General features: G+C 46.6%; 3 protein-coding genes across 3 annotated transcripts; 1 reads left to right on the top strand and 2 right to left on the bottom strand.

Annotated features, from left to right (window-relative positions):
* Positions 1–6,138: 6,138 nt before the first annotated feature.
* PtA15_7A446 (uncharacterized protein) lies at positions 6,139–8,057 on the bottom strand (the record flags this gene model as incomplete). Its single annotated transcript, XM_053171053.1, has 7 exons — positions 6,139–6,458; positions 6,532–6,738; positions 6,807–6,839; positions 6,915–7,072; positions 7,159–7,279; positions 7,343–7,602; positions 7,672–8,057. The coding sequence occupies 7 exons, from the start codon at positions 8,055–8,057 to the stop codon at positions 6,139–6,141; spliced, it is 1,485 nt and encodes a 494-aa protein (XP_053022273.1).
* Positions 8,058–9,906: 1,849 nt separating this feature from the next.
* PtA15_7A447 (uncharacterized protein) lies at positions 9,907–10,284 on the bottom strand (the record flags this gene model as incomplete). The annotated part of the gene is made up of 2 exons (XM_053171054.1): positions 9,907–10,125; positions 10,186–10,284. 2 exons carry the CDS (start codon positions 10,282–10,284, stop codon positions 9,907–9,909), a joined length of 318 nt encoding a protein of 105 aa, XP_053022274.1.
* A 425-nt stretch (positions 10,285–10,709) lies between these two features.
* PtA15_7A448 (uncharacterized protein) lies at positions 10,710–12,062 on the top strand (the record flags this gene model as incomplete). Its single annotated transcript, XM_053171055.1, has 6 exons — positions 10,710–10,868; positions 10,943–11,004; positions 11,072–11,321; positions 11,458–11,574; positions 11,647–11,751; positions 11,829–12,062. The coding sequence occupies 6 exons, from the start codon at positions 10,710–10,712 to the stop codon at positions 12,060–12,062; spliced, it is 927 nt and encodes a 308-aa protein (XP_053022275.1).
* Positions 12,063–12,240: the final 178 nt, after the last annotated feature.

Genomic DNA, 12,240 nt, shown 5'->3' on the forward strand with positions numbered 1-12,240 from the left:
TATGGTCTGTTCTGTGGAGAGAAAGACGGGGTCTGGGTTCTGTGGTTCTGGGGGTTCTGGATCCTATATGGTAGATTGCAGGATGAGGAAGAGGCTTGGATCTCCAGCCTCTCGAACCTTGAGTATGGTCCGTGACATGTACGTGTAGTCTATGTACATGTGAGTCTGCGCTGCAGAGTCCGCGCTACGGCTCATAACAGCAGTATGACCAATTTCTAGACACTGGAAACACTGAATTGGAGATTTCTTATAATGCACACCGGTTAAGGGTAGATAGTTAAAAAAAAGACAACCTTTCTCAACTTTACAAGCAAGGTCTTTATCAAAAAAAATACAATCAGTGAACCATGTGATTTTTTATTGGCTTGTGGATTTCCAAGCCATCAAGCACCTTGAATGTGGTCTGGATGAATTTTATTCTCTAAACATAATTCAGCAAGGGTATGTAAGGGTCTGGTGGACCCTCACTGGAGATGACGAGGAAAGGAGGCTTGGAGCGGGCTAGAAGCCTGAGAGTGTTTCTAGTTCCAATCTGTGGGGCTTGATTTCATGGGCTAGCCGGGAGGGAATGAGTCCCTCGCGTGGTAAGTGCAACTGTCTGAGAGAGGAAGAGAAGGAATCAAAGAGGCTGCTTACCTAGCCGGGAGGGAATGAGTCCCTGCCGGACTAGGGAAGTGAAAACTCAAACATAAGTACTTGTTGGTGCGAGGTGTTGCGTGATGCCGTGATACTTTGTGTGAAACCCCAACAATGGCAGGGGCTTCACAGGGTAGCCTTATTATTAGGATTGAAAGAAATCGGAACTGAATGAAGGATCACCGGAAAAGTCAAAGGAGGAGTAACAAGAGACGGATCACATAAATGTGTCCACTCGTGTTTGTGCTCCAATAACCAGTTTGTAGCAAAACGAGTCTGGGTAAAAAACTTAAAATCACCCAAAGGTAATTGAGCAACACCCTTTACGCTGATGGCAGATCCATCAGCTGTGATGGCTTCAATGTCTTTAAGCACATCATTTACTTTTTTAGTGATTTCTGGGGGAGACATCTGGGAAAAAGGCCTAGAGTCCGGGATAGTCTTGCGTATAATAAAAAAAGCCGGCTTGAATTCATTCAATACCCAGTTTGATGGAGGAGGGTGGACAACAGGCATCTGGGAAACGGCCGGAGTGTATTTCTTTGTGGTTGGAGCCCACAACAGGTTTGTTTTAGGTTCGGAATGAACAACAGAGTTAAGCAACTTCTCGAAAGAGTCTAATTTCTGGGTAATCTTCTCCACCATAGAGAGAGTTTGAACACTAGTGATCTTCTTGATTGCTAACAATGGGGATAAGGTTTTGACATTTTCTGCATCAATGAAGATACTCCCATCTGAGTTGGGATGGGCAAAAATCTCAGCGATTGCGTTTAAAAACCCAGGTTTGGGGTTCTGAGGGTTATGTCTGGATTCAGTGAGAGGAGGGTTGCTAGAAAAATCCGACTGAGTCGGGGTTTGCAAACGGTCAGGAGCAGCCTGGTCAAGAGATGAACCCAAGGATACAACATCCTCCATCTCTATGGTCTTCGACCAGCCGTCCTTGTCAACCCTAGAACCATTATGATTCTTGGGCGGCATGTTACTGGCTCCACAAGCCAAGTAAGGTAAGATTCAGAACCTTGTGCTCTTTTTAGGGGGGTCTGAAAACTCAATCTTTAAAGAGATCGGACAGGGAAAGGGAAAGGGAGGAGGGGATGGAGATAAGGTGGTTTACGGAAAAGGATGATTGGATAGATAAGATAGAATATACTTTGGTTGATACTTTTTAATTTTTAGGATTTTAAAGATGGATGGTTTTTGCACTTCAGTGTTAGCGCAGCAGTTTGAAAAAGAAGAAAAAATGGTTTAAATCATGTTAAAAGAGGTTTGACATACAATAAACTTCTACTATCTGCTACATTAGTGGATAGCGCAGTGGATTGCCGCTTCTGCTGCGCTATTGCTAATTGCTCTGGGTGGGTAGCGGTCAACCGCTGGCAAGTAGCGCAGCATTTTTTTTAACAGCTTCCGCTACATGCCTCTGGGACCTAGTGGTGTGACCACTGCACTGCGCTAAATGACCGCTTTTTTAGTGCAGCACAGTGGTTACAATGTTGTAAAGCTCAAAAGTGTTTGTGAGAACCTTTAGCTGAGTGTGGAAAGGGATGTATGAGGAAACCTCTGCCTTTTCTGCTTCACTAGACACTAAGACAAGCCCACCAATCTCAGATTGGCAGGTTTAATATAGTGATAGTGGAGTGTCATTGAAAGATAACTGTTGTTATGAAGTGGGTGTGATGAAGTTGCTAAAAATGTGTTATGAGTGAGGAGTCTGGACTTCCACCAGGTGATATTTGGCCAAAGAGGACCCCTCAGAGAGTTTTGTTATGTAAATGTATGTGTTGCGTAGATTTTTTATTTCATGTGTAAGTTTTTGTAATGTGTGTAAAACCAAAATATGGAGTGACTGATATATTGTGGAGTGAGCAGTTGTGTACTTTGTTATAAAGGAAACTGAGTGCAGGTAGTCTGCTGAGAGAAATTACAACTGGGGGGAGGAAAGCCTCCTTAAATAGAAAAGAGTGAGACATTTTAGCTCCAGGGGAACAAGAGAATGAGGGGTTTTAGCTGCCCTGAAGGCTACAATGAGGTATTTTGGCTGGTGGTTGACAGGTCACATGAGGTCATGATGTCATATGAGGGAATTTAGCTAGTGAGAAATAGTAGGTGAGATGTTTTAGCTGGCCTGGCCTGTCAAATGATGTCATCTACAAGCTGCATGAGGGGTTTTTGCTATCTTGACACCTGCATGATTTCATATGTCAACTGTCAGACTGCAGCCTCTATTACATTATTCTGCATGCACCTGCATAAGTGTCAGCCTTAGAGTCATCACAGCTGACCTAAAAGCTGCCTGTTCTACCTTTGTTACATATAAATTACTTTATATCTTTTTCATCTTAAGAGATATCCCTGTTTTGACTTCATATTCTGTTTCCTCATGCAATTTTAACCCTAGTTACAACTTACCAATTCATTGTAACTATACTCCTTCCCTGAGTTACTGAGTTGTAGCGCCCTTGCGCAGTTGTGACGTGTCAGCGCTACTAGGCGCGCCAAACCACATGTACATATGTAAATTAAATAAGCAAACTGTGAAAATTTTCGTAGTCAGGATCCCCCTTGCCTGAGGCGGATCCACAGACTTCAGCACACCAGAACCACCACCCAGATAACTCCAGGATCACCACCAAAGAGCCTACTATACTCCCAGTATACCTACCGTCACAGGCGCCTAGGATATTGACAGTAAGTAACCTCTTTCACTGAACCTTGTTTATCTCAGAGGTACAACTCTGTGTCTTGCTGGATCTGCCTTTTCTTCTTGCTTTGCTTCCTCCTTGATCACAGGGCTGTCCCTCCAAATCTATAGGCCTTTGCCTCCATCTTGATCACAGGGCTGTCCCTTCTTATCATCAGGCCTTTGCCTCAAAATCTAGGTTCAGGGCTGTCCCTCAGGTTTCCCATTAAGAACCTTGACTGTCCAGAGAGAAGTCTAAAAAACTGTGGCTGGATTAAGACTTATCTAATCCAGATACCCTCCTGAGAGGAAGCTGTAGCACTTCTTGCACAGATTAGCAGCACTCTTCTGAAGAGTAGCATTGCCAGTGGACGTGCATTCCCACTAGAATAACCTAGTACTTCTCTTCCTTCTTACCCTGCTTGGTTTCTCTCTCTCTTTCTCTTTTCTTCTTTTATAGTTGTAATTTCTTTATCCTAAGAAATCCAACTATTGCCCCCCCCATTTCTTGTGTCCTGCTGTCACTATAGAGACTCAGGCTCACAATAAGCCTGCATCAAGTGTGCATAAAACTGCATGACACTGCATAGCACAATGTAATGAGTGCAGCTGATGGGGTAATACATATGTAAAGGGTAGACAAGTTGTCAGAGTGGTCCATGTAACAGATTACATGGTCCTGGGTAAGTGTGGTTCATCTAACGGATTACATGAGCTGAGTATGGTGTTTGTGTGTATGTAACTGACTGATGGTGTCTTGAAGGGGTTGTATCTTCTGATCCAGAGTGGTGTAAGGTGTGTTGTCCCTGGTGTCCTGTGTAGTTTTGGCTGTAGAATCCAGTGGTGCCACCATATTGGTTGATTTGAGAGTGTACATGTGAGAAAAAATGAAGTTTTGAAATGGGCTAGAGAGGTAAAAATAAAGCATATCACAACATTTTTAGGTTTGAGGAAAATCCCAGCAAAAATCCCAGCTGCAAGCCACTTGCAGGTAGGATAACCAAATCAAGCGCCAAAATTAAGCGGCTTGGTTTTTAACTGCTGTGTTGATCTAGATGTAAAAGCTAAAAAGGCAACATCATTATCTCCTTTAGACAAAGTCAAAAAGGAACAGGCGGAGGAGACCAATTCCACTCAAAGAGTAGGAGAGACAATTGGTAAGTTGCTCAGTCCTAAGCTAACCAAAAGGAGATAAACATGAGACTAAATGAGAGCAAAATTTTGTGTCTGAAACAGACAACATTGAGTTAATCATATGTCTTTTAACTCAAGCCAAACAAGCCGGACAGTAAGAGCGGAAAGCTCCACCCTAGTAAGGATCAAAGAGGTCTATTAAGTGATAAAACTAATTGAGCTGATGATTGCTGTGTCTAAGCAGGAAGATCTCACCAAGTTGGAGAAAGAACACTGTTATTATCCTTTTATTTCACATTAAATCATACAACTAGTAGACAGTGGTCTATTGCTTGCTCTTAGGTAACAACAACTTTCATTTATCTAAAAATAAAAGTTGTATCTAGCGTAGACAGAAGTTCTAATAAGAAATCAATCTTAGTCTTCCATATTCTCTCAAGTTGAACACACAAAGTACGTGCATTTGGGAGCGCGGCTTGGTGGATTCTGTGCGTGTGAGGCGGGCAGAGGATGAGTGTTTTCTCTGTCTATGTTTTCCTTTTCTACAGAGGGTGGAGGGAGTTTCTCTCCCCCCAGGACTTGTACGGACATTGTGATTCTTCACCTTTATGTGATTATTACATTCTGGACTACCATTCCTTATAGAGTTGGAAAGCGGATTTGCTTTACTTGTGTTAGATTGTGTCAGCCTTAGAGACATTAGTACATGTCCAAAAGACTGCCTTAATTATTTAAATACTAATGAATATTATTTTTAGTTTAAATTTATAGATGTACTTTGCGCACTGCAGGGGGTGTCCACCTGACGTCCCGGCCACAGTGTGCGGTAGCTCAAAACGCTTTGCGCACTGCAAGTTAAAACCCTTGAAATTGCTGTTTTTTTCTGCCAGCTGGCAGAGGGGGATTTTTCTTGCCCCTTGTGCAATTTCTTGCAGTATTTGGACCCCTCAACTTGGCAAAAAAAATAATGAAAAAGAAATAGAAAGAAAAAACTGAGTGCAGGCTCCCGCTCCCCGGGGATTTCCAACCTGCCAAATGGTCAGGTACACAGCCCCTCGAAAACAGAGTTCGAGGGGCAGAAGTACATACCCCATGACCATTCGTCTTGCCGATGGCCGGCACAGGCTGGTCCCGGAGCGGAGTATCCCCCGATGACCGGCCAGCACGCATGTGAAGTGCAACTCACCGGTCATCGAGGGGATTAAGCACTCCTCTCGATGACCGGAACGGTATCGGTCATCGAGAAGAGTAAACAAACCTCTCGATAACCGGAACGAACCCGGTCATCGTGAGGAGAAGCACACCTCTCGGTGGCCGGAGCAGACCCGGTCATCGATCATTGAGAGGAATGTTTACTCTCCTCTCAATGACCTGGGGCGAGTCAACACTGGCCGGGTCTGTTCCGTCCATCGAAGGGATTACGTGCTCGGTCATTGAGAGCAGTAAAGACTCCCGTCGATGACCGGAGCGAACTGTTCATCACTCCTCTCGTTGACCAATATACTGATTCAGTTATTGTAAGGTCATATATTACAGGGTGAAATTGTTACAAGTGATTATTATTCTATGGAAACAAAATATAATAGCCATTGCCAGATGGATGATGGGGGAAAAATAAATAAACAAAAAATACAATGTGAGAAAGACGAAGATGGCAGCAGTTGAACCGATGAAAACCAGGTAGATATTTAGGTATAATTAGCAGAAGATTGCGAAGAATTAGTGTAAGCGTTCCAAGCGGCGTAAAGGAGGAGTACAAACGCCTGGCCTTCGGGGCTGACATCGCCCGCCTCAGGCGTGGCTCCAGTGAAAGCTTTCTCGGCATTCCAATCGAGGGGGTCGACGACCGGACCGACTGCTCCGGTGGTACTATTGGTATATTTACTGAAGATGGCAATACGCGACTTGGCGATCGTGGACAAAGGTAAGCGGGGGACGGTGGATGGCTCTAGGGAGGCAAGTCTGTACGCCGCCGAGGCGATTAAGGCCGTCCCCGAGCATTCTGGGTCTGTAAACAAAATTGGGGGGGAGGCGGAAGTTAGAACTCGGTTGAACGGAGCGGAGGAACAAGTGGTGCTCACAATCTCGCTTTGGATCGTCCGTTAGCATGTAGTTCGGGATCAGCTTCGTGTCCATTTGTTGATGATTAAACGCTGCATTGGCGATCTCCAGCACCCATTCGGCAAGGTCTTTCCTCCACGACTCCGTCTGGGCATACAGCTCAACGTCTCGCAGGTTCGCGAAGGTCGCATACACGCGCATCATCCCTGCAGCCGCCCATCCATTGCCTATGTAAATTCAATCCCCCGATCATTAGCTCATTATCCTTGGACTCTCTGGCGCTGAACCCACATACCTGTGGACCAAATAAGACGATCTTCTTTTTTGCCTGAAAATGTACAATCCAAATTTGACAATCAGATTTCATTTCAAAATTGTTGAAATTGAGGAAAAATACACAGACCTTCAATGATATGACTCCAGAGTTTGGTTTCGGAAGAAGTTTGCAGTTTTTGTCTATACAACCTTACTTGATCGTATGCACACTGGAGCAGGGTGATATTAGAGGTTGCGGCGCCATAGTAGGCCAAGAACGGCGGGAGCATGTAGATGAAATCGGCCCTAAGAGAGAAAGGCAAAATTAGTCAGACAAGGCAGAGGAAGCCTGGCGTGTGTTTGGAAGATATAATGTAGCGTGGAATGCGCACCAGAATTGGACTTCGTTCTCTCGCATCGAAATGGCCCCTTCAGGGGACCGGGGCACCTGATTCAGCACCCACTCCAACTGCCCCTCGGCCAGTTTCCGATACCGTTCTGAGCGCACAGTATCTAAAGATTTGAGATGATCTCAGCCGCTGAATATTCCACAGTGCAAAGAGGAAGGGGGATTACCGTTGGACGTGGCTACCGTGGCGACGAGGACGGCCACCCCGAGACTGGCCGGGTCGCCGGCCGCGCCGTCGCCGTCAACAAGCGGAAGCTTCGAAGGATCCCGCCGAGCGAGAATCGGGTCTATCAGATCTAGCATCAACTGCGGCGGCTCTATCGGCCCCTCATCCGCCGTCAATGGCAGCTTTCGTCGCGTCGAATACACGCTCAAATCTGGGTACTTCATCTCTAGTAGCACTTGGGCCTCGGTGCCCCATTCCCAACTGGCAACAAATAAAATAAAAATTAGCGCTGCTGAGAAGGTTAAAAGGATTGTTGAAGGAATCACTCGCCTGTGGTTCGCCGTTTTATGCAAGACATTGAGCACCAGTGGCGCGGTATTGTTGAAGGAATCGTCGGGCTGGTTGGCGTCAGGAGTGTATGAATACAAGATCTTCGCATTCAAATACGTTTCGCTCTGGGGCTCGATGTCGAGCGCGATGCGGGTAGATCCCTGGACCTTTCGAAGCAAGGAGACGGGCTCGGAGCGGGCGATGGATCGCTTGGCGGGTACCACTCTCCGGCGGGGCTCGGGACCCGACCGAGCCTCGGCGTCTGTCCAAGTCGCAAGAACGGCGTCCCGTGCCGGCGCGATGCTAATCTCTGGGTTTCCAGAGCCAAAGATATCATTTGGCAGATACATGTGGACAACCAGGAACACCCATAATGTTACCAACATGCTTGAAGAATTTGCTCAGCTTCTAGATAAGTGCGGATGGTATGGCCTTTACAGAGGGATATGAGCTGATGGCGAAGCTCGGGCGACCGATGCGATGCTTGATTTATTTGCTTTGAGGGAATGGAAGTAAGATTCGAACAGACGGTGATGCGCCTTTTTTCTATGTTTGGGAGGGATTAGACGGGAGGTGGGGAGGTGATGAAAGAGAGAGAGAGAGAGAGAGAGAGCGTATTGTTGGCAATAAACCAGATAGTAAAATAAGTCAGAAAGAAACCGTTGCTACCGAACAACCATCTTTAACTGTGAGATGTCGCTCGGGCTGGGCCAACTGAAGGACGGCCTCCTGAGTGGGCAGATATCTGTGGCAATGCTCAGACAGCCCAGGCTGTTTCAGACCAGAGCAGCCTGGCCTGTCCCGGCACCGAGCACGGTGGTGTGCGGACGTGAGACGACCCCAGAGACCCTAGTCTGAGTGTGGTCGATGGAAAGCTCACACCGGCTTGCTCTAGGACTCTCAGGCATACCGCTGGAGATGTTCGAAAGGAGGATTGGGGAGTCCAAGGATGGCAAATGGAAGGACCTGTCGGACCGATATATATGTGTGTGCTTGGGCCACCCGTATAACTGAGCACAGTGGTCATCCTTGAACTCAGGCGAGGAGGGTCTGGAAAACTTGAGTGAATTGGGAGCCGTGTGTGCGCAAGTTTAACAAAGTCCTCCTTGCCTGAGGGTTTGTCGGAGTGAGCTCCACCAAGCCCTGCGGGCACCTCCCACTGACGAGCGGAGAGTCATGCGCGAAGTGATCAGACATGAATCCTTTGCCCAGTTCCCAGACTTCCAGCGTGGACTGCTTGCTTGTCTGATTCGGACTCATCCACCACAATCCAGCAGTCGTTTCTTGATTTTTTCCTGGTCCCCTCCAGCATTGTGTGCCATATTGCGCTGACTCAAAAAGAAGGCCCCAAGAGCCGGTGACTGCGGTGGCTTGCAAAATCTTCAATCTTGTGTACCCAGGGAAGAATAGAATGTGGTCACCAAGGTCAAATGCTTTGCGGTGTTCAAAAATGACTGACATAACCCCAAAAGTTTGTAAGCTGAAAAAAAATTGTTCCTCCCAAACACGCAAAACAAAGCAATAATTCTACAATGTTCCATGCATTTAAATATTGTTGTTATTCATGTTTTATGATTTCAGATTTGAATGCCCTGTTTCTAGAGTAGGAACTGATTTCAATCCAGAAATCTGCTGAGCCCTCCCGCTGGAGTTGACTCCATTCACAACAAAGCCTCTTGCTACCGCTGAGACAGATGACAACCTGTCAACCAATCGACGAGGTCAGCCATTATGGCCCTCGGCTCTGTCTAGTAATAAATTGGAGGGGTACCACGGGTAGTCCTTCATTTCTTGCCAGGTTGACGAGTATTTCGAGCTTGCATTAGATTCAGAGTCATGAATATAAACTTCATCCAGCTTGAGGTCCAAGTATTTCGAAGTACAAGTATTTCGAAGTACTGTGTGAATCCCATCAGCTTTAATGCGGGTACAAATGGTCAAAGGAACCGACAGGTCCGGTGGTCATAGGTGGTCATCCATCAGCTCCAATATTACAATTGTAAAGACTTACAAGAGCTACCCTAGTGTTCGACAATCACGAGAACTTGGGTGTACACATCGTCTTGGAGGTAGTTGAGGGGCGGATAACACCGGTCGTATAGTTTCCATCGGGACAAGGAGATGGCGACATTTCGCTATATCACGTTGGGATGTAGTTGTGATGCTGTCGAAAGTGTGGGGTTTGGGTATATACGCCAAAAAGTGGTCCTCGGCATCGTGGGCGTCTTCTAATGGTTAGGAAATCTCGTTGTGGATCCCCCGGATCCGTGAAAATGTCGGTTCGATTCCGGCCGCCCACAGCTCAAGGTTCAGGCTCAACGCTCCCGAGGTGCGATAAGCAACCCACTGCTTCTGCCCCACGGCAAGCTCTTTTGCTTGGGAGGGATAGTTGTAACTGCCTAAGCGAGGGCGACTGGTCCAGGCGATCCTCCTCAAATTTTTGCTCCGTTTGCCCTGGTTTATAGGATCAAGACCACGCCCTAAGATTTTGTTAAGTTACACTTCAAGGTGTACAGCGTGCACCCGTTCTTGGACGGTGAGTCGCTTGTGAGACCCCGGGTGAAGCTCCTTTGTTTGGACCGACGCCGTCGAAAGTGAAGTTCGATTTTCCATGACGTCATCGGGTACGATCAACTCGTTTCTTCTCCGCCAGTTCCCCTCTGTGATTGCGCTAGCCTTGTTGACCTCGACTTAGAAAGGTATCAATTTTAACCCGGAAATCATGTCCGCCAAACAATGGATGTCGGCTGCAGTGCTAGAGGTAGGAAAAGAATATTTCGGTCGCCATTGTTGAGCTTGCAGGTTGCAGAAATTCATGCGTTCCGTTGGTACTTAGGCCGAGAAGAATGGCTTCGTCGATGTGAACAGCGTTCTGGCCAGCTTGCCATCCATGTAAATACCTAACTGCGTCAAGGCTCACCAGACTAAATCGTACATCCGAAGAATTCTAACGAGAGCATAATTATTCCATAGAGGAGAACAGACTGTCGAGAGCATCACCGAGAATACTATCTTGGTCGGTCTCCTATCCCCAGCACATGAACTCGCATGTTAAACATTCTGATGATGCAAAGTTTTTCCCGCGTACCCAGATCAACAACCAATGTCCCGATCCTAGGATGAAGTTTGTAATGGAGAAATTGATCCAGCACCTCCATGCGTTTGCCAAAGAAGTCAACTTACAAACAGACGAGTGGGTAAGCTTAAAAATAGCATATTTAGTCCACATCTAGTCCACATCCTGGCATCCTGAAATGTTTCCCTCTCGCAGCTAGCTGGGATCCGCTTTTTGACTGAAACTGGGCAAAAGTGTTCGGATGTTCGACAAGGCAAGTTGTAGTACAAAACTCAGCTCCCGAAAAAAAATCGAGTTTAGAAAATTGACTAGATTTTTTAGGAGGGCACGTCCAGAATTCATCCTCCTTTCAGACATCCTTGGTTTATCTACCCTGGTTGATGGTTTATCGAATTCCAAGCCTCCAGGATGCAGCGAATCGACCGTCTTGGGCCCGTTCCACACCGAGGACGCCCCGCCAACCGAGCAGGGTGGAAGTATAGTCTCCTCATCCGGCGGGAAGAAGATGGTCGTCGAGGGCATGGTCAAGAACCAAAATGGCGAAGGGATTGCAGGTCAGGCTTTACCGTTAGAAGTCTGATAAAGTTTTGTGTTGCTAACGAGAAGTCACTCCGTCTTCCATTGCAGGTGCTCGACTTGACGTTTGGGTGCGAGCATACTCAACTCCTTTATCAACAAAGCGGTTTCTGATTTCTGAGGTATGGATGCAGGAAACCGACGAGAACGGATTTTACGACGTACAAAACGCTGACCGTAAGGGCCCTGATAACCGCGGTATCATCACAACAGATGGCTCTGGTAAATACCAGTTTGAGGCGATCGTACCCGTGAGGACTTCCTTCAATCAATACGCTCCTCTGCCACGGTATATATTTATGGCTCGTCGTCTATCCACATAGATGGCATACCCAATTCCGACAGATGGTCCCGTTGCTGGGCTGTTGAAGACGCTTCATAGACATTGCTTTCGCCCGGCTCATATTCACTTCATGATCAAAGCCGATGTAAGCGCAATCTTCTGGAAGAGATGTGGGAGTGGTTGATTTGACAGAGCCTTGTCTGCTTTGTTTTTTTGCGGCAGGGCTACGAGTCACTCACCACCTCGCTGTACATCAAGGGAGACCCGTTCATCGGCTCTGATGCCGTGTTCGGTGTTAAGAATTCGCTAATAGTCGATGTTTCAGAGAACTCTCCAGACGCCACACATCCTACCAAATGGTGGGGGTTGAAATACGATTTCATCTTGCCAACCAGGCAAGAAGCTGAGAGCCTTAAAAGTTCAATCCTCTCAATGAAAGATTTGGCAGCTAGGTAGATTCTATATATAAAAAACCCAGTGAGATCGCGCTTACTGGACAAGATAAGTGCTTATTCCAAAGAGGCATATTTTTATGTTTGGTTTTCATCGAAACTATGTATGTATGCTCTCGCAGCGATTAATCGTGAGTCCAGACTTATCGTTGATTCTTTCAGAAGTCGTGTATGTCAAAAAT

The sequence above is a fragment of the Puccinia triticina genome, chromosome 7A (assembly GCF_026914185.1).
Source record: "Puccinia triticina chromosome 7A, complete sequence".
NCBI lineage: Eukaryota > Fungi > Basidiomycota > Pucciniomycetes > Pucciniales > Pucciniaceae > Puccinia > Puccinia triticina.